Source organism: Musca vetustissima, unplaced genomic scaffold, assembly GCF_032173495.1.
Source record: "Musca vetustissima isolate MV318-11 ecotype Yass unplaced genomic scaffold, APGP_CSIRO_Mvet_v1 utg6462, whole genome shotgun sequence".
Taxonomy (NCBI): domain Eukaryota; kingdom Metazoa; phylum Arthropoda; class Insecta; order Diptera; family Muscidae; genus Musca; species Musca vetustissima.
The window spans coordinates 280,042-303,750 of NW_026885658.1; the positions used below are offsets into that span (position 1 = coordinate 280,042).

The 23,709-nt window shown below is 33.9% G+C and overlaps 1 protein-coding gene across 1 annotated transcript in view; it reads left to right on the plus strand.

Moving 5' to 3' along the window:
- The window catches only part of LOC133332889 (nipped-B protein), a 120,281-nt gene extending 97,724 nt beyond the window's left edge, over window positions 1-22,557 (plus strand). Inside the window, exons 14-19 of the mRNA XM_061541256.1 lie at window positions 5,484-5,768; window positions 6,317-6,552; window positions 6,618-6,775; window positions 21,611-22,274; window positions 22,332-22,445; window positions 22,546-22,557. Coding sequence (XP_061397240.1) covers window positions 5,484-5,768; window positions 6,317-6,552; window positions 6,618-6,775; window positions 21,611-22,274; window positions 22,332-22,445; window positions 22,546-22,557 — 1,469 coding nt within the window. The remainder of the gene's footprint in view (window positions 1-5,483; window positions 5,769-6,316; window positions 6,553-6,617; window positions 6,776-21,610; window positions 22,275-22,331; window positions 22,446-22,545) is intronic.
- The last annotated feature ends 1,152 nt before the right edge of the window (window positions 22,558-23,709 follow it).

A 23,709-nucleotide genomic window follows, 5' to 3' on the forward strand; every position in this document is an offset into this window, starting at 1 on the left:
CCGTGTGAAAGTGTATACACACTAATTAGCAATAAGGCTGACGGTATAATTTTCTATTAAAAATTAATGTTTACATAATCGGTTTGTAGAAATGTCGGTATAGGTCCATTTTTTGGTATGTTCTCTATATTTTCATTTCAAGTACCTGCCAGTATATCTATGGTGGAGAGTATCCAAAGTTCGGTCCGGCCGAACTTAACGCTTTTTCACTTGTTGATATTTCATTTCTTCATCGAATCGAATGAAGAATTTGTTCAGTGATGGTTGAGGAATATTGGGGTACATGTCTGAAAAATGCTACTAAGTCTCCAAATTTCAACCCTATTTAAAATTATTAAAATTTGTTTCTTCTAAAATGCATTGCAATTTCTCAGTTCCTCCACTTTCTATAACCAGCTTGTTGCTAAAAAAAATAAATATTTTATTAAGATCAGAGACAATTTCGTTAATTGTATTCTATACCATTTAGAACGATGTGATCTATTGATGTATTTCACATTAATGGATTTCTCTTTGAGCTAGCATAAAAAGCAGGCCACAAGCAGAGAGGCACTACTTTTGAATTTCATGGATGTACAAATGCTAATTTGCATGAATTAATATTTTTTCCATATTTTTACAAATATTAATTTGTATTTATTAATTATTTTTAGATAATTAAAATTAAAATGTTCTCACTTAAAGAATTACATATATTTAATCCAAATCACGGCAAACAAATAAGCGTGGCCTCATGATTATGCGTTTTGTTTTTCTTATTGAATGCTACACACTATTTGCTGTGACAGAGTACAGAATACAGAAAATCACAATGCAATTTTCAAAAAAAAAACTGCAGTATATATTGTTAAATATACATTTAAAATACGCGATTGAAGCGTAATCCTCTAAATCATTTGATGCGGTTTTCGGGTAGTACTGAAGGTTATCCTCCAATCCTTGTATATTTTGAGGGATAAGGTGTAGTTCACGTTGCATTTTGACGCCTATAAGCTCGTAAAAAGCGATTTCTTTCAAAAAATCCATACGCATTTAACGCGCATCCATCAAGAATCATTGTAGTAACTCACTCTACATTTGGGATAAATTGGGAACAGCTCTCTTTCATCCGGAACGTAAGAAGAAATTATTCAGATTTGCGGGTACAATCATATAATCCTCAATTTGTAGTCTTCTATTTTTCCTTTGGCACGAAGGCCTTGAAATGATTTTTATTTATATACGTTACATCGAAAGTTTTAGCCACACATTTCAACATAATTCGTTGCAGTATAGAATTTAATATATCACTAGGGTTTGTAAACTATTGAGTAACTAGTTTGCAGTAAGCGCCATGAGCGAAAATTCGCTTTGTTAAAATTGTAAAGAAGGCATAACCACCTTGGTGGAGCATAACTTAACGGACATCGAATAACATTAATATATTATCGTTGTGTAATGTAAAAGAATGTCTAAAACAGATCGTTTTCAATACCTTACAGTACAGTATATGTGAAATTACAAAAATCTTTTAAATTCCTTGAAACTGAGGTTTGCAAGGTTATAACTCGCGAAATATGAACATATTGCATATAATTTAAATTCATTTCTATAAAATGAAGTATTCTTGTCTAAATCTTAAAATATTGGTAATAAATAATATGTTGGGTGGAAGCTGTGATGGTGGTAATGTAAAAAATGGGGGAAAATATGTTGAAGCCAACGAGTTTTTTTGTGTTCGTTCCTGATTTGTGGCTAAACTACACAACGCACGCACATGTGATCAGTGACTATGTTGCAGAATACCCCATGGACAATATGATTCTAATGTATGATTTTTCGATAAAATCACTGCATCCACCCAAAAAAGATGCTGACATTTTGAAGCCGGATTTTCGGTGTTTTTTGAATTTTTCTTATAATTAAGATGCGCACTCAGATAATGGACCAAACTAATTATAGGATTGTAGAACTCGTGATTTTGCTTCGTTTAGTGTATATCTCTTCGTTTAGTGTACATCATTGGGTTCCAAAGACGAAACATATTTTTTGAGTCCGAAATTAAGAAAGTCCATACAAATTCCGTGGAACCCCGTGTGATTTTAGTTTTTTACGTGCCGGATCTAAAGAGCCTATCCATGTGGGAAAAACTGCAAAAACTTATTCTGACAAATTCGCGTATATATCGCGTTTTTCTTCGAATTGATTTCACATACATTCATTCCTGTGATATCACGTTCGCGAATCTGTGTGGAAATAGGCCAAAAAATATCGATACGCGAATAATATGCGTATTTTATCCAAAATTGGTTGTGGAGAGGCACATCCGCGGTTCTTAACCGATCCTTTTAAAATAGGGGTCCTTTTGTGTATTTTCATAGGAGATTACTGAAATCGGATGAGCATAAAAATCGTATGCACGTTGCGTGATTTTTAGCCATTTTTTTGGGTTTTTGCATAGTAAAGTGCATCGAGCGGCACACTTTGACCGCTAAATTAAACATCGAAAAATTCATAATTATTGAAAGACATTGAAAACACATGCGCATCAACTGATTTCAACTAATACGCGAATTCCATGCTTTTAAGTATTGATAATTTTTATGTATTGTAACTGCAATATATTTAGTAATTTTTACAGTCGAAACTGTCATCAGATGAATATACCGATATTTAACAATCATCTAAAAGAACTTGAAGAAAAAAGCGTCGAATATTTTAGAAGATTAAGGCAAAACTGTATTCCCTTAACCATACTAAAAAATCGAAAATTCAAAAAACATTTCGATTTAATTAAAAAATTAATTTATTTTATTTTCAGATATCTTCATGCTTCCATTTGTTTTTCGCGACAATTTAACCGTATTTCAATATGATTTGACAAGTATGCAAAGAAAACAAATGTGTTTAACCATTTGTGAAGAAATTCGCGAATTTCAAAAATATAGGAATTAATTTAATTTATATTTGAAATACAAGATTTAAAATCGCTATTATTTTGTGCGCAGCAAAAAAAAATTCACATTTTTTTATGGAATTTTAAAAGAATTTTGTAATTTCCCATATACAATTTGATTTTTAAGATTTGTTTTTCTTGAGTTATAAGCGCTGCAAAAAATGATACGTCAAACATTGTTTGCCCACTAAAATGATAGTGGCTATAATTTTAGTAATAATCGACATCATCATAGTAATATACACCTAGATTTATTGAGTAATCGTAGATCTAAAATGTCTATTATTTGCCTTGGTTTGTGGATATATAGCTTGTCCTGATTTTCTTCGGTTAATTGGACTCAAAGTTCCGGCAAGATCCCTTAGATTTGTTGAATATTTTAATCTAACAACACATAAAAGCAATTTTGCCCAAAATGAACACATTGTAAGAGTGCTAAAAGAATTCAATTTTATAAATTTAGAAATAAGTTTGGAATTCACTTATACTATAGATAAATTTAAATAATAAATTGTTAGCTGGAAATTTGTCAAATAAAAATGTATCAGTATTTGTAAGTTTTGTGTTAAATTTTATTTTGTAAAAACATGTATGATTTTGTCTCAACATTTACCAGAACACATTGGGTTTCTGATTAGAAATATATGCATGTTTTAGTGGTCCATATATTCTGATATATAGGCCCCTATAATAAGGCTTTTCGTGCTTTCTTATTAAAAATTGTCTTGAGTAGTTTGAATTGTAAAGAGTTTGTCGGTAGCCGCACTTAAGCCCGAGAATTTGACATACGCGTATGGAAATATTGCAGTATAGGCAACGTAGCGCAATATTGACCGGTGATTTATATACTGTTTAATCGACAATAAAATAAACAAAATTAATCGCATTTTGTTTAATTAAAAACTTCAATAAATCATGAATATAAAAAATCAGTTATTCAAAGAATATATACATACATACAGTGAGTGTAATAAGTATTTTGCTTCAATAAAAATTTGACAAAATTCCAATATATACGCCTAAAGCCAGCATACTAAAGATTTAAAATGAATTATGTATGATGGGATATGTTTGTGGACATATTTAGATCTTATTTCTGCAAGAATCACTGCGAAAGACCTATTGGTCTCGAAGATATCGGCCAAAATCTATACCAACCCAAAAATGATTATCACAAAAAAGTATTTTGCTTTTTATTATTATTTTTGAAAAAATCATTATATAACACACGCTTTGTCTTTTTAAAGTTGCCATTGCGGGTAACCACATACTAAAAGCGATTTGGCGAAGATTCCAATAAACCACGGCATTTTTTCGCGAATATTTTCTTACATTTATGTTCAATACATTTTCCAGCAATATTTCATTTAATATATGGTAATTTCTGGTCCTAATCTCAAAATGAGAGTATTAGATATAGTCGTCGCGGCTTCAAAACATACCAAATAACTGTAGAATAATAAAAAGGAGGTTTTGCAAAGTATATCGCGAGGACAGGACCCTAAAAGCTATTAAAACCAAAATCCGACAAACAAATTATTAAAAAAAATATCGCGAAACCCCATTTTTCAGACTTTGAAAACTTTATGGTCCATTAATATTGATCTAGGAACCAATATATGCAATGAAAATAGCATACATTATTCATTTTACATCTTTAGTATGCTGGCTTTAGGCGTATATATTGGAATTTTGTCAAATTTGTATTGAGGCAAAATACTTATTACACTCTTTAACATTTTAGAAAATTCCTCAAAGGATAGATCTATTGGTGGTCTTACTTGCAGAACCCTTAACTGCTTTGGTATGTTATTGGGAACTTGATCCCTCAGGTGTTGAATGAAAAGATTGTCATTTTCTTTTGTTTCTTCGTCTATTTGCATAAATGAATTACTCTACAACATAAATTACCATAAGAACAGGGTGAGAAGGTCATAATTCTACCCCCAGATCTATACAATGGCCTAAGACAATGGAGCTGTTTAAGCTCTTCATTTATAAAATTGGCTTACATGGGATAAAAATCTGTCAACCCAAATTTTCCAATTCACGGATTATTTCATACGACAAAACGCATTCTTCAGAAGAAAGCTAATAAATTCTAGTTCAGTGTTAAGATTCGATTTGAATTGGTACGCCCCCATCTCGACGCTGAACTGAAAATAATTTTAAGTGTCCTTGAAGACATATGAAATAGTTGGAAATAGAAGTTGATCTAGCTTTGTGTATTGATAAGTTACGTTATCATGTCATCTCAAAAGTGAATTTATGCAAGTATAATAGAGTCTCTAGCCACAAATTGCCAAAAAAAATATCTCCCACCACCAGAGTATGAGCTCAATTTTTAATTAATTTATGTATTCTAACAGAAGATTATACCAAAGTGTGTAAACTTAACGCTTTTTAATACTTTGAGTTTCGGACCAAACCTATATTTGTTGCTTTTTAATCGGGATCTTTCAGGATGCCTCTTTTTATGTACCAAGAATAATTTGCATTTATTTACATGATTAAATTTGATATTAATTAAATTATCATATTATTTTAGGTGATTGCGGTACTTTATCAACATCAATATGCGATGACGTCTTTGACTGTATTATGTTCTTTAGTAAATGCTCTAACTACGAGATACGAAAACAATCATTAATAGCTTTAGGTTCATTTTGTGTAATGAATGACAATTACCTGATAAGACCGGAGCTAAAACAATTTTACTGTGATATTCTTAGTTCAGATAAAATAGAAGCAAGTATAAAAATTATATGTATGCGGAACATATGGATCTATCTTACAGAATCTGAAATGAACATGCACAATAGAGAAAAGGAATGTGAGTATTATAATGCAAACGTGTACTATCACAAAAATAATCATACTAGCGGAACTCACGAATGGTTGTAAAAATGCAACCCTTTCTATTTTTCTATTTTTATGAGTATTGTAAACTAACGGAAACGTCTGTTTTTATATTGTAAATGCATGAAAGAAACTGTGATGTTTTGCTGCAAGTTTATATTCACCCAGTTATGTGAAATTAATAAAAAATACTATTTATCATAAAATGATAAACTTAAAAATGATTATAAACGTGCTGCAATACATCACAGTTTCTTTCCATGCATTTCCAATATAAAAACAGATATTTTCGTTAGTTTACAATACTCATAAAAATGGTGCAAAGAGTAGTAAAACGTTTTAAGTGGACGTGGAAGACTGCTGAATATACGCGCAACTCTCACTACGAATATAGTACAAGATGTACTAGATCAACAATGCAAATTTACAAGCATTCGTAAATACCGCTACTGGTTAGACATGGTTGCATATTACAAAATAAGTTTACTAACGAGTACTATGTATTATTTTTTACTATTTTAGGGGAAAAGCAGTCCCAAAATGAAGATCTTAAGGAAATGAATGACGTTTCCTCGGGTATGTCAAGTCGTGTGATTCAGTTGTACCTGCAAGAAATACTTGATTGTTTTCTTAATCGCGATGATACCGTCCGTCTATGGGCAGTAAAAGTTGTTCAAATAGTTTTGCGACAAGGTCTAGTACATCCTGTACGTATGGTTCCATATTTGATTTGTTTGAGCACCGACTGCAAGCTTGAGGTGTGTTTTGATGTTTCTAGAATATTATTTATAATTTAAAAATTAAAAAAAAAATAATTTTTTAGTCCGCACATCGCGCAGATGCTCTACTTAAGGAAATTGATAGATCCTATGCTGGTTTTGTAAATATGAAAGTACAATTTGGTTTACAACTTTGTTTTAAGTTACAAGAAGTATTGCAACACAATAATAAATCGAGAAACTGTGTAATACGAGGATATGTGTAAGTATAAATATATTTGTACATATAATTAATATTTATAGAACAATATATAAAATATAAGGAATTATAATCTAATATATCTGATGAATTTTAAAACACTGTAGTTTTCTTTAAAATACCCGTTAAATATAAATACTGAGATATTTAAAAAAACATTGCAAAAGTTGAGCATTTCCGCGAAATATAAGAAAAATAGTTTACATCATTATTTTATTTATATTAAAGGCGTATATCCACCTACAAATTAATTTAAAATATATCTACATGATGTAAACAGCACGATAATTGATACCAAGATCACACAAAGCTGTGTAGTGGTTTGAAAATTGCAGGGAACTGATGAGGATCAGTTGCGAGATCCCTGGCTTACCCCTCGGCGGACAATCCCCACTAATAAATAGTTGTTTTTTTTTATAAAAACAACAAACTGGGATTCAACCTGACTATTTTGCAAAAACAAAATGCAACAACAAAAGAATATATCGTCATCATAAATGCAAACGGACGTAAATACAGAAAAATTCGAAATTGACCTTTTGTTTGATTATTGTTCGTTTAATCAAACTACATGTTCACACAAAAATTTAGACATCTAACGTCAACAACTGCGATCTAATTAAAGAAATGTAAACGGACGTATCTACAATAGTATATTTTTATTAACGCAAAAAGACGTAACTACTCTCCTGCAAACCACTAAAACTCGCAATATCGAAGATAGAAATTCTGAACATTATTATTGGTTCTTCTGGGATGTTTGGTATTGAAAATGAGATATATTGGCAATTTTTTACGGTAGCCACCGTATAGCGGTACTCCAAAATTCGGTATTTTATGTATATTCTTCATTTTTTTTTTAACTAACCAGCTATAATTATGTGCAAAGTTCTATGCTTTTGGTGCAACATTTACATAAAATCGGTCGAAAATGTATATAGGAGCTATATCGAAATCTGAACCGATTTTCACGAAACTTAGCACGCATCATTATAGACTCAATTCAGTACGCCAAACTTTGTGCAAATTAAAAGAAATATAGGGCCTGTAGTGCACTATTTACACAAAATCGGACGAAAGTATGTGTGGCAGCTATGTCTAAATCTGAACCGATTTTTACGAAACTTAACCCTCATCACTCTGTACTCAATCCAGTACTCTATGCAAAATTTCGTGAAAATCGAAAGAAATATAGTGGTTTAATGCATCATTTACTTAAAATCCGACGAAAATATATGTGGAAGCTACGTCTAAATCTGAACCGATTTCAAGAAAACTTAATACACGTCACTCTAAACTCAATTTGGTACGCTGTAAAAATTTTAGTCTCAATCGGATAATTATTAGTCATTTTGTTGTACTATAATTTTGTTGTAGTTACGTCCTTTTGTTTCAGAAATTATCATGTTGAAAAAACGTAACTGACATAAAACCTTTAACGTAACTGATATAAAACCGGATTGTCTTTCACCATCATACCCCAATATTGGAAACCTGTTCAATGGGCAAATGATTACAGCGAAATATACAAACTACTTGAAGAAACCCATTTTATAAACCCCATTTTAATCGGTGACCTAACTCAAGGATTGGTGAAATAACACAGAATATAAATGAAATTTACCGAGAGTTATTTTCAAGCGTATTGCACACAAGAAAATCTAAAGACAAACACATAAATAGGAAAAGAAACCAACTCATAAAATTATTCACAAACAACAACCTCCTAATTCTCAATGGAAGAACATAAGGAAACGAATAAGGAAACCTAACATTTATAAACACAAACGGCCAATCGGTTAATGATATTTGCGCGGTATTAGGAAAAATTCTAAACTTTGTGGAAGAATTCAAAGTGTTAGACACCACATGGTCAGATCGCCTTCCGATTAAGCTATGTATTAAACTACAAATAGGAAATACTCCGAACAAAAGCTTAAATTTATTACCCAAACTTTGCTTACATAAGAACGATATAGCCAGCTACCAATCAAAACTTCAAAGAAACCTAAATAAATTCCTAGGCAGGAAAATCGATCTTACATTGGAGGATCTTGGGGATACTATAAAAACTTCAATAAAACCAAAAACAAGCAAGATTGACAAATGCCACAGTGTGCGGAAAATATTGTTTTCGCTGCTAAAAACACACCAAAAAACTAATACAGCTGAGTCTAGAAGAGAGTACTGCCTTACAAATTTACAAAGGTATTTGTAAAACTAATAAACAGTAACATAGTATGAAACTATTAGCCACAATAAACCAAGTGAGGGATTTAAAGCAGTGGTGGAAAGCGGCTAGAGAAATTAGAAATCAAAACTTCAAAATCAGCTCAGTCCTATCCTCGTATACTTTTAAACCCTATTGAGTCCTGATTATAATGCGCAGCAGATAAGCTACGCCCCGTTCTTCAATACAGATTCTATATTAGACAGTGAAGTCAGTTTAGGAGAATTGCAACAAATCCTGAAGAAAAAGAAGATGAATAAATCGCCAGGAGAGGATAGAATACAATATGAGCACATTGTCCCCGCCCCAGAAGTCTTCCATAAACAACTAATAAAGCTATACAATGCTATTTTACATACTGGAATCATAGACAACGCCTTTGTTATATTCCCCATCCACAAGAAAGGAGCTATGACCGAGCCATCGAACTATAGAGGAATAACCTTCATGAACTGCATGGCTAAAATGGGTATTCTAAATGAACGACTCTTTAAATGGGTAGAAAGAAACCAAATTCTAACCGAATACCAAGCAGGGTTCAGAAAAGGTTATTCGACTGCAGACAATGTGTACATTTAGCATCAATTGTAAGCGTAAAGCTTCATGAGGGTAAAAAAGTATACGCGTTCTTTGTGGACTTTAAAGCCGCTTTCGACAATGTATTCAGAAAATCTCTAATATGCAAGCTTTCCCGGTGTATCATACAAATTTCTTAAACTTATAGAAAATATATACAACAACACTCAATATGCAGAGAGGACATTAAACGAACTGTCAGCTTATTTCGAAACTAAATCGGATGTAAAGCAAGATTGTCTTTGTCACCTATTCTATTCTCACTCTACATTAACAACATACATGAATATCTACAAGCTGGAATAACCATAGACAATACGAATATACGATTGCTGTTATATGCAGATGACATAGTAATACTGTCGGAAGATATATCGACTCTGCAGTCCATGATATTCAATCTTGAAGAACTGTCGTATTTGGAATCTTACTGTTAACATGTCAAAATCTAAAATTCTGCTATTCCGAAATGGCGGTCGACTTAGTTAAAGTGAGAAATGGTCGTACTGTGGAAGCGATGTAAAAATTACAAATGAATACAAATATCTAGGCGTTACCTTCACAACAAAACTTTCATTCTCAAAACACATTGAAAACAGAACAAGCCAGTCAAAGATGGCTGTAAACTCGACCCGGAAAAACTTCCTGGGAAAAAATGAATTTAATATTCAAATGAAATGGAATGTCTATCAATCTGTATGCAGGGCAATACAATCATATGCGGCTCAAGCCTGGCGATTTTCTTACTTCGACGAGATAGATAAATTGCAGTGTTATTTCCTAAAGAAAATATTGAACGTACCCTGTTTTACTCCAAATTATGCTCTCTCATGCTAGAGACGTCGGTCGAAAGTAGTCATCTATACACACTCAATATACACTTACAGTATCCATATCGTATAATGTACAGATACAACGATCGCCGGCTAAAGTTAAACAATTTGTTGATTCAAAATTATTGTTTCAACTCTTGGTAGCAAACATAAAGAATTTAGCCCGATTGAATGTTCAATGGCCAAATACTGCAAATGAATTTGAATGGAAACTTTTTACTTCAAATATTATTAGCTCCGAAAAGCTGCATATATTTCAGGAAAATTTAAGGTTGAAAGGTGAAAACCAAACTAAAATATAAAAATTTTTAGATTTTTCAAGGGGAGACTTTTATTTTTCTGATTCCTATACTAGCGACCGAATTTAATGGATTCTGAAAACAAGGTGTGGAATGATTAATTTGAATGCGACAAGATTCAACATTGACAGCAGGGGGAAAATGCACCTTATGTAATACAAATCAATATGAACCTTTTTTCTATTTTCTGGAAGAATGTCCAGTTCTGAGAGAATTCAGATTTAGAATTTTCCATGTTGCGATATTGTCTGAGGAAGATATGGTCAACATTTTGGATGGTCGTCAGGCAAATCATTGGAATAAGCTCGTGTCTTATTTGAAAACATCCTAAATTTATATAGGATTACTAATAAGCGAGTTTAATTCGTTATAAAATCATAACTCAAAGAAAGGACAGACGGTTAATAAATATCCATTATCGATCAAAAACTATTTTTTCTTGTTTTACAATATATGTATAAATAATCAAAGATTCAAACTGAATTAAATGAAACATTTTAAATAAAGAATCATTATTATTATATTATTAAACAACATAAAACCTTTAAAAACCAAAAAAGTAAATGTTTTTCAAAAAATAAATACGACTCAGTGCAGTTAAAAAAGTCCAGCCTTATTCCATTTTTATAGATTTTATACGTTTTTTGCTTCTCCTGTAAAATTAGTAAAAGTGTAGTTACGTCCATTTGTATTTATGGTGGCAATTTTGAGAAACACTTTTGGTCGACGAAATAATGTCTTAATACTTATATTCGGTGATTTAATACCAAAAAGTTCAAAAAAAAAAATATTGGAGTATTCATTTATTTTAGCTGAATTTCACCCAAAAACTGACATACAGTCGAAATCGCTTATAACGACGGTCAAGTGACCGTCGAAAATAGTCGCAATAAGCGATATGTCCTTATAAAATATATCAAAATGAAGGGCAGAACGTTTCTAGTCGTTATAACCAATGTGTTATTATAAATTGAATCCTTATAACAACTGTATATGCAATTAATCACTTTTGTGTGCATTGGGTCACGACTATTTGACTATTTTTTACCAAAAACCAAGTTAAAAAATAATGAAGATCTTCACCGATTGGCTTTATCCTAGTTCATACGATAGCTATACACTCACAGAGAAACGTGTAAAATTTTGGAATCGATTGGGTTATTAGTTTTTGAGTTATCATGCCCGAAATTCCCAAAAAAATGTTTAGAGAAAAACGCGTTTAAAGTTTGAGAAGCCCTTCAGCCGTCACTTGATGGTGACACAATAAATCGGCTTTATCTTCAAGAGTTCTTTTATTAGTGTAGATTCGAATTATATAAACAACAATTATGACCCTAAGAATGGGGGTTCCCGTTAATCGAAAAGTAACATAAATTATGAACAAAATAAGACATTCACCCCTATTCCATATGTCGTCGTCGACACAAAACGACGTCGAAGAGAGTCGTCTTTTGCAAAATGGTATTCCCTATGCCGTTGTGGACATTTATCGATAACTATTGGAACATTTTTGGTATTCCGTAACAATGTGTGACGACGACGATCTCGAAGATTTCTTCGTCATAATTTTTGTTGACGACTGAAGTGTTTGAACATTTTTTTTTTGGAAATTAAAAAAAAAAACATGACCGGTCAAGAACAAGATACATCATTCTAGAATCTATTCAATACGTAATGCAAAATAAAGTGTAAATAAATTAAAATATATAAGATCTATATAAGAATCTGTACCGATTTTGTCCAATACCAATAGGACTCGTCTATGTGCCAAATAAAATGTCATCCCAATTGGATGGATTTTTCCAAATTTCATCCCGTTCAGATCATAATGGTGCCATGTAACTTGTTTAAAATAATACATGGATGGAGGGACATGCATACATCAACTGAAAAATAATTCTATGTATATACTAAAAAGTAACTATGGGTCGATCTCGTTTCTTTTTTGATGTTGCAAACACATGTACCAAGACATAATGTCCATTTTTGCACAAAAATATCAAACAAAATAAACAGCTGACCACAATTTTAGAGATGTGTTTTTTGTTTTTTTTTTTATAATTGATAAATAGTCGACATCGTCACATTAGTGTCGATGCGAAGTGATGTCGAAAGAGAAACGTCGTCGACAACGACGACGATATACGGAACGACGACGACATAACGATGAATATTTGAAGTTTTTTTATTTACAATTCAGTGTAGGTATGTTATTTATGCATTACTTTGTATTGACGCTGAAAACTTTTACGATTTTCACAATTAAAGACACTACATATACACATTACAAACTGTTATGATATTTTGTGTGGCTATAAAGTTTGTGGTTTATAAAATATTGACTTACAATTACTCGATAGTAGTTTTAAAAATACTTATTATTCTCATAAATTTCTAAATTATTCTACGCATGCGGTTTTTTAAGAATAGTCTAGTCATTTAGATATTATCAAATCTTATGTAAAACATCATCAAAACATGATACAGGGATACGAGGTTGCGAAAATGTCATAACTCTTATGTATATATATGCATACTGACGGATTACAAAATAAAGATTTCAAGGTTTCAATCAATCATTTATAAATACAGCTGCCTTGTCCATAGATGCACTTTCGATTTAGCTGCACGTCGAGTCGGGTAAAAGATTTAATATATCTGCACTTTTGACTTTCCTGCACAGAAATCATTGCAAGTGTTGTTTGTGCAGGTAAGTCAAGACTACTGTAGTAAATAATTTTATCTAAAACAAGATTGTGAAATATACCTTTTTATACCCTCCAGCATAAGGTGGAGTGTATATAAAATTTGTCATTCCGGTTGCAACACCTCGAAATATCCACCGGAAACCTTTGGTTGGTGTAAAATATAGGAAAATGTGTCCTTAGCATCATTAACTATAACGTGTTCTTTTAAAAAAACGGTGGCGCCAAGTGAGGCACGGCTCTACACTACCGTTCTTTTTGAGTGGTTGTAATGCACTGATTTTATCGTTTAACATTTGTCCTTAGGTACTACTTAAACTGCTCTTGCAAAGCAAAGCAAAGCAAAGCACCAAATTCGTTCATTTCATGAAGTTTCGCATCATGTGTATCCATGTGAGCGTTGAAGATTCCTACCATATGTGTATATACCTTATCAGCGTTGCATGTGGGATTTCAGACTCTTATCTTAAAACACTCCAAGGATATAATCTTATGTAATACAAAATTCTGTTCAAGGTATTTTGAACATGCTGACAAAGGGATGACTCCATTTTGATTAGACATTTTAGGCAAATCAGTTTTCGGGTTGTTACATCGGCTAATTGCTTAATCGGTTTCATGTAATATCTTTTTAAAATCACTCCTCTGGTTTCGTCCATTTTGTCGCCAAAGAAATGCACATCAAATTTATACAAATATTCTCAACCCGGTTATATTCCGGGTTGAGAATATTTTAGTAAATTTAGTATGAAGCTAACGGAATATCCGATTTCACCTTCGCACAAAGTGTCAACATTTTAACATTTGTAAATCCAATATCAATTGAGTTGAATTCCATTTTAATCCAAACAATGCACATCGTAATAATTTTACCAAGCCGAAGACGGGATTAATAAGCCCATTTATGCGTAGTGTCATAATTTTGAAAATCCAATCTAGTGGAATGCAATGTGTGCTTCCAAACTTTGTATTCAATTTGATGTGGGTCATAATATGACCCCATATGACCCTCATAATATGACCCCATAATGTGGGTCATAATATGACCCCAAACTAATATTTTTCTAATATAGCAGGATAAGATAAGTTGTTCGTTTTCCTTTCCTTTTTTAATACATGTTCCTGTTATTTTGAAATCGATTTCGGAAACAGTTTAATTTTAAATAAATTATTATATGAAGGAATTTAACATCATCCGGTTTTTTGTTGAACTTATATTTTTTTCCTTTATTCTGATCACGAAATCTATCACCTTGAGTTTTTTCAGCTTATTTCAATCGCAAAAACGAAAAAATTATTTAATATCGTTTTACAAAAAAAAAATCCTTGCTTTGTACATTATTATATCATAAATTTTGGTATATGTTTACACCAATGCACTATAGGTAATTTGTCCTGTTTTTGAGGCAAAAATTAATAACAGCGATGTGAAACTATTTTTTTACCTTTTAAATGATTTATATGTACAAGAAAGAGAAAACGCAGATTTCCACAGTAGAAACCGGATATAACGAACAACGGTTATAAGCAACTACACATATAACAAACAAATCTAATTATTTTTCAGATATTTTCATTAGTTCACAACAAACGATTGAAAATAATTAGGTTAGTAAGTTAAAAAAATTTCTACCCCGCGATTAGATTTTTAAAGGAATAATTATTACAATATTGTATGTTTTCGCAGAATGCATTAAAAACGACTAATTAAGTTCCATTTATATTCCTTAAGGGGACCCCCCCCATTCTCGGGGTCAAAAATTTTGTTGATATAATTCGAATCAACACTAATTAAAGAATGTCCCTACAAAATTTCAAATGAAAATCTCAAGAAGTCTTGAAGATATAGCCGATTTATTGTGTCAGCATCAAGTGACGGCTGAAGGGCTTCTCAAACTTTAAACGCGTTTTTCTCTAAACATTTTTTTGCGAATGGCGGGCACGATAACTCAAAAACTAATTACCCAATCGTCTTCAAATTTTTACACGTTTCTCTGTGAGTGTGTAGCTATCGTATGAACTAGGATAAAGCCAATCGGTGAAGATCTTCCTTATTTTTTGACTTGGGTTTTGGTAAAAAATCGGCGATTTTCCAAAAATATTTTTTCAAAGGTCCACCATTTTGTTAATTTTAGAGCGAAGCCAATAATCCTAGTCCAGACATGTACTCTTTCTAACACCGTTGGAATTTTCGGATTCCGATGTTCCAGTGAGGAGTTATCATGCCCGCCATCGAAAATAAGGACTTTTCTTTAATTACAAAAAACAACAACAAAACAATAACAAATTTTTTTTGTAAATTATTATTCTTCTTCTTTAAATCTTCAATTATATATGTGTAAAGTTGCAAACCTTAACACGCATTGGTATTGATTTACCAGCCCATCGAAAATCTTGAAAAATTAAAATCGAGAATGGGTTCCCTTTTACGAGTCACGTGATTTATTTTGTAACCAAAATTCGAGTGTATTCGTTTATTGGCGGAAAAGTTCTGTCTTCCTATGACATTTGGTCCGTCTTGACAAATGCATGCAAAACAGTCTAATTTTGTTGTTGTTGTAGCAGCTTGTACTGCTGTGTATTTTTCTATTTTCTTTAACCTGGTTCGGCCTCTAACTCTAAGTTCAGGAAGGCTGCGACCTGTATTGGTTGAGTCCAGAGAGAAGATGGGGTTAGGTGAGTGGGTTTGGCTGTGCAGTTGAACAGATGTAGCGTATAATGTGGTCCGTTATCACATGCCGGGCAGACATTGTCGACCTCTCCATCAATTCGTTCCCAATATGAATTGAGACGGCTACACCATCCAGATCTCAGTTGTGCCAATACCACTCTAGTTTGTCGAGGTAGCTGCTGCTCTTCTGCAGCTATCAAAGGCGGATGGTCTCCGAGGATGATATTCACACGATATTCTTGAACTGCTTCCTCAACTGCGGCCGTGTGAATACTATTCAATCCTTAGCGGTGTGGATGGCTGCTCCTATAACACCCAAGCATGTATTGCATCGACAACATCTTGTTGTGTTGACGCACAGGAAGGATCTTCGTCTCCTCATGTATGTGGTCTATTGGAGTCATGAGGAGACACCCTGTTGCAGTCCTCAGGGCGGCAATCTGGCAGGATTGAAGGCTTGCACTGACGTTAGCGAACCACACTGGCGCCGCATAGTTTACCACAGACCGGCATATTGCTTTATAAGTCGTTAACAAGGTTTCCTTGTCAGCTCCCCAAGTGCTACCGGCTAGCGACTTGAGAACCTTGTTTCTGCTCCTGACTTTATCGCAAATAGCTGTGGCATGCGCGGACGACTTGTATAGACTATCGAATGTGACCCCTAGAACCTTGGGATAATTAGTGGTCGGAATTGTGGACCCCTCGACCTGCACATCCAAAGATAGCCGCATCTCCGCTGTCCATGTGGTAAACAGTGTGGCCGTTGACTTAGCGGCGGATATTTTCATATGCCTCGACCGGAAAAAGTCAGGGATATCCACGAAATAGTGGTTCAGCCTCTCGCAAATGTCATCAATTGTAGGTCCTGACGCCATAATCGTGCAATCATCCGCATATGTTACGATCTTTATGGCGTCCGGTGGGCGTGGAATTCCAGAGAGGTAGAGGTTAAACAGCTCCGGAGATATCACCCCTCCTTGGAGAACTCCCTGTTTAACTCTACAGGCCACCGATTTCCTGTCTCTGAATTCCACGTACGACTGGCGTCCACACATATAGTTCACGATCCAATGTTTCAAACTTGGCTGGAGGGTTGTTCTCTCGACGTCCTCGAACAACTTGGCGTGACTGACGGTATCAAATTCCTTTGATAGGTCTAGCGCCACCATGACTGTCCTCTTACACGGCCTGTTCTGGTTGAGTCCTTCTGCTATGTGTGCGGAAATGGCGTGCAAAGCTGTTGTTGTGCTGTGCTCCTTACGGATCCCATGCTGATGATCAGCAACTGAGTATCATTGACGAATACTAGGGAGTAGCAAAGCCTCAAGTGTCTTGGCTACTGGCGACAAAAGTGAGCTCGGCCTGTATGACTCACCTTTGCTGGCATCCTTGTCCGGCTTCAGTAGCGGGACCAACCTGCCCATTTTCCAGGCATCGGGAACTACTAGGGTGGATAACGACAAGTTGAGGACTTTAGTAAGATAATCTACTCCTGGCTCATCATGCTGCTTCAACATAACCATGGAGATTCCATCTGGACCAAGCTCTTTGGATGATTTCGCGTTCCTGATGACACTTGCAACATCCTCCAATGTAAATTGTGGTCGTTCCTCCTCCACCTGAAGAGAGCGTATACGGCGCAATACTCTCCTTTTCGCCCGGTCTCTCTCGGAGTGCTCTATAAACTGCCGGTTGAAATACGACGAAGCTCATCACGCGGGACTAGCGAATAGTCCCACTGCCTCTGCTGGGAAGTTTGGTCTTAGTTCGGGTATACGACTCGCAGGTATATAGCGAGCGGCTGCAGCAGTGATGATGTCCCGGAAATTCCTTTCTGCTACCCGAGCATCAGAAGGGATGGGCAGTTCTCTGAAGCGACGATTGGTGAAATTTCTGAACTCTTGCCAATTGGCTTTCCCATGATTAAGGAAAGTACGGCGTTCAGAAGTTATGAAGTCGGGTGGTCTGTTGATGGATATGATAATAGGGAAGTGGTCTGACCCTAATGATATGACGGGTTGCCAAGCCACGTCATTCGTCAGACCCGGAGACACGATGGAGATGTCCGGTGAGCTTTGGCAGTCTCCCCTTATTCTGGTGGGTATGTCCTCATTCACCGTGCAAAACGTTGAACTATCAATTTGCTCGGCCAGCGCCATGCCCCTCTGGTCATTACCTAGGACGGAATGCCATAACTCATGATGTGCATTGAAATCCCCTAGCACCAGACGGTTATTGCCTTCCAAAAGATGACTAATGTCAGGCAAATAACGGGGGGCACAGCTATCAATCCCACGACGGCCGGTTCTATGGCCGGATTGACTCGGAGGAATCAACTCCCGACCAAGGGCTGTCAACCCAGCAAGTACAATGTGTATTTTTTCATCTCGGGAGCTTCATTCCCGGAATGTTTGCTCCGGATTCTGTTGGTCCGTGCCGGGATTGAGACAAGCCCCGGACCATGGTTCTGCTCAGTTTGTCACAACAGCATCCACCACAGGTCTATCTCGGTTAGATGTAACGGATGCAGAAAATGGGTACATTTCAGGAGTTAATCCGGCCTTAGCCGGATACAGAAGTATAGCGAAAGGGACTACGTTGCTTCATGCTGCGCCAATGCAGTCCCCAGCGAGTCGTCGTCATCACCGTGGTCCACGTCATAATCGTCGTCGTCTTCGGATTACGTGACTCCCCCGCAATCTCCGCAGCAGCAACCTGAGCCGGAGCCGCTAACACCGCACATTGCTGTCGCAACTCCTGATAACGTATTCTTTCTCCAATTCATCTGCGATGGACTTCGAGGGAAAATCAATGAGATAGTGGATTTTATGAGTCGAAGAAGTACTATGGTCGCTGCGATCCAGGAAACGAAGCTGAACAACACCTGCAGTCTTCAAAGTTGTGATAGATACAACGTGATTAGAAAAGATCGTACAAGAGGTGGAGAATTAGGATTCCATTCTGTCCAGTACAGACCTATCTCGCTTGAGCTAGACTCTTGTGACCCATACATGGAATGTATGGGGGTAGCGGTCAAGTGTGGTACCGCCGAGGTAGAGGTGCTTAACGTTTACATTCCGCCGTTAAATAGCTGTGCCCCGCCTAAATTTGTGTTTTAATTTGACGTATTTTCGGTCCATATTGTTTGTATTTTCAACTTTACTTACGAGTACGTTTCAAACAACAATATGTTTCTTTGCTTTTATTTCTTTCATCAAACCAAATATCGAAAATGTGTAAGTGTAATTAATTCCGTATTTAGCTTCTTCAGAAAACGAAATTTTTTTTCTGAATGAAACCACTTTTGATTTTGAAAGTGGAATTGCATTTATTTGAGAACTTGTTACTTGTAAATACTCTGAAATTACTTTAAAGTAATAAAAATATTGTTTTTAATAGTTATCAATAGTTATTTATCAATAAATGAAACTACTTTTTAACAAAGTGTTGTCACATGTTTTTTCTTTAAAACAACCTCCCTTTTTCTTTAATAATTTGAAGGAATTTTACAATCTGGCACTAAGAATGATATACTAAAGCAAAAGTAGAAAAAAGAAACAAAACAAAAGTTGTCATTCAAAGCATTTTGTACAAAATGTATAATTTGGAAATGTAAATTAACTATTTGGTCATTAGGGGAAAACGCTTAAATAAACAGCACACACCACCGCCAATACTCTCCATGATTAATTTTTATGTTTACGCTTTGTATTTAGCGGTTCCAAACGTTTTAAAATACGCCTTATTTTTATTTCTTCCATTTCATTTTCAAAGTGTAGAGTTTGGCTACGATTTGCACCGCTTTTAAGACACTTTTACGCAAAAATCTTACAAAATCAAAAATTTTGACATGTCATCAAAAAAGATGTTATTTTCCAAAATTGAAAAATTGACTTTTTGCCTAAAAAACTGTCCAAATTACCTATAGTGCAATGTGAAAAAACATAAGTTTATCGTGTAGAATAAGAATAATGAAAGACAGGACTAGAATAAAAGAATGTTCAGGCAGTGTATATTACTGTGAACCTGCCGGCAATCTGAGGATCTTGTTCCTACTATTCAACTTATCTCAGATAACTGTGGTAGTTGGTGGTCGGAATTGTAAGCCCCTCGATATGCACATTCAATGGCATTTTCATCTCCGCCGTCCATGTTTTGAACAATGTGGCCGTAGATTTTGTTGCGAATATGTTCATATTCTGCGCGTGGAAGCTAAATCGGGAGGATAGACATACTTAACGATACCGGAAAGGTATATGTTAAACAGATCTCTATTTTATAATCCGGGACTCCACATGCGACTGTGTGGCATGGTTGACGGTATCGAAGGCTTTTGATAAGACAAAAGTGTTGCCTCAGTGAACAAAAATCAAAAAATATGCTGTTAAAATTTATACATTTTATTTTACAGAAAACAGTTCAGATATTACGAATTAAAAAGAATTTAGTCGATAAATGGAGGAATAATGAAGTTATAGCTTATGAAATATGACATATTTTATATAGATCGTCTAAAACGAAAATCATCGGAAAAATAATCACGTTGAAAATGTGTGTCAAGAAATTACCTATTTAGTATAATAGAAAAAATATATATTCTTCATATATCATGTAGAATATAAAAAAGTTGCCACCTGGAGACTTTTTCTACGTTAGTTGGACATCACTTACGAAGCGGAATATGCAAAAATGTTCTGCTACTACTTGCAACTAAGAGAGATTTATCTTTTTTTAGAGAATAGTCAAATTGGCCATTAAGATATGACAATTTTTAAATATTGATGTCACTTTTTTGACAACTCTATATCTCTCCTACTAATTTTACAACCTAATCTCACTTTTTGACACTTACGAAATTTAACATTTGGAAAAAAAATTAAATATAGTTAAGACTTACACCACTCTAACTTAATTTCGTTAAAATACATAATACAATAGGAAATTTGACAGAAGCGGAGATTGAATCATGTCACGAAATAATTAGAAATGCCAGATTAAATCACACACGAAAATGTGATAGTGTAAAAAAATCAAGACCTGTTCACATACATGATTTTATAATCAGAACCAACCATTAGTGTTTTAAGCCAAAATAGAAAAATGAGCACAGATATAACTGACATTAAACATTACATTAAAAGGGAATTCGATTGGATGGAAGGAATAAAATTGTAAAGGAATAAAATTGTATCGTTTATATAAATGTCACTATAATATTTTTCAATTTTATTTAAATGTAACGTAAAAAATAAATAAATTAAAAAAAAACTGAATTGTAAAAAAATTTGCAAAACAAATATAGAAGAATAATATTTATGTTCGCCTGGTGATTTAATGCCTTAGACACCGATTTTTAGGTCATATCAATATTTCAAAATTTGCTTCTCGCAAAAAACGTTTAATAAAGATTTTCGAGAATATTTTCCTTTCTCTAACACCGTGTTATATGTTTATATTTGAAACAAATATATATGCAATTGATTTATAATTGTACTGTATTGTTACACTTTTGCTATATTTTTAGGAAAAGAGATGCGGATGTGCTACCTACTGCTTTAAATGATTTTTTATATACACTTTTACGATCTACAAAACCACAAAGAAGAGCGTTAGTTCAAACAGTCACTAAACAATTTGATGACCAGAAAACATCACTTCGCCAAATGCTTTATATAGCAGATAATTTAGCTTATTTCCCCTATGTCGTTCAGGACGAACCACTCTATTTAATTCATCAAATTGATTTGCTAATATCAATGGCTGGAACCAATATATTGGCAACATTTAAAGAATGTTTAAAGCCTAGCGAAAAGGCCCAAGATATCTTAGAAGACGATGACGACGAAGAAGACCCCGAAGTTCTATTTAAAAGACTCCCTGAAGATACACTTGAAATACAAAGATGCATAACATCCGCCCAAGCATGTATGTTACTATTGATTCTGAAGGAACACCTGAAAGATATGTATAGCATAACAGATAGTAAAATAGCTCGATACTCACCTTCAGAGCCAAAAATGCACGAAAAAGCTGTTACGCGAAAAAACGTTCCAGATTTTAATCCAGTTACTACAATTGATGTAATAAAAAGGCAACATGAACAAAAAACTTCTTCGAATTCGGAAGAATTACTCACATGCCCCCTCAGCAAAGAAGAAAAGATGGATATTGTTCTCAAATATTTGGATGTATGTATAATTATATAATGTCCATTGCTCTTTAATATATGTTCCCATATTTTTTAGTTTAAGCAATTAATGCTAAAACTTGATCCTGAAGACGTAGAATCAGACGAAGAACTACGAGAAAAATCGAAAAATAATATGCTTACTAAATCTGATTCATCACCTATATCTGCAGTAAATACCAAGGAAGTTATCGACGTTACAATTATTGAAAAAGACAGTGACAAAAAAATGTCATCAGTTTTATCTGCAAACTTAAATTCCCAAAATGTAGCTTTTCCTGTAACATCGCATTCTCCAATAAAGGTAAACATTATTTGATAATACATATTTGACAAAAATATATTTTTTCGTGATTAACAAATCTTACACACATCACAACGACTAATATATGCAATCATATATGTATGTAGTTTCATTAATAAAAAAAACACAAAACCACTAAAGGTTCATTTCGCATTAATTAATGGAAAATGCAATATCATTCAATGCTATATTTAGTTTATAAATGTCGTACGAACCTTTTATGGCCAGCAACTTAAACATTTACTCTTTAGTACCTGAATTATTTTTATTAACAATAATGAATTTTCAATAAGCGATTTTACAAATTTTTAAACATAAAAAGCTTATATTTAATAAAAATGTGGTTTTGTGCAATTTTTGAGGGACCTTGATAGATTTAAAACTGAAATTTGAATACCTAAACATGTGCACTGCAATTTGCCCTGTTTTTGAAACAAAAAAATAAACAAATTTTTATTTGTTTATTAAAAGTATAAAGAAGAGCATAGATTGTGGATAAAATGTTAAAAATATTTTTTTCATATACGTGCAACAGTGCTTTTTGTAAAGTCGGCATGTTATTTTCAAATAAAAGAGGGTGCGGAAAGGGCAACCACCTAGTCCCAAAATTACGTCTGTCATGCCCTCTTACAAATTGGAAGAATGCTGTTGAATGATTTACCGCCAACGAAAAAAAGGAATACCACAAAGATGCAATGATGAAAAATCAAGACTTTATATCGAGAATGAAAGATCTTTCAAAACCTATAAAACATGTTATGGACAAACAAGCTTCTTATATATTGAAAGAACAAACGTGTACAGTTAAAGTGAGACAATTTTATTGTATGAAATGGAAGACATCGCCTTGAAGGGAAGTAAAGCCTCCTGAATACTGTCGTTAGACGTAATCTTAGGAAATGTTTGGAGAGTACACCCAAAAATGCAACATACCTGATTCCCAGAATACAGAACGATTTAATAGAATTAATTGGTTAATACGCCCAGAAGTCAATTGTTGAATATGTGAAAAGTGTTGTATTATTTTCGATTTTAGCGGATGAAACTATATATGTATATTTTTTGGAAATGTATCAAAAAAGTCATATAATGTTTCATTTGATAGGTGGAATTAGACGGAAAAGAATTTTCG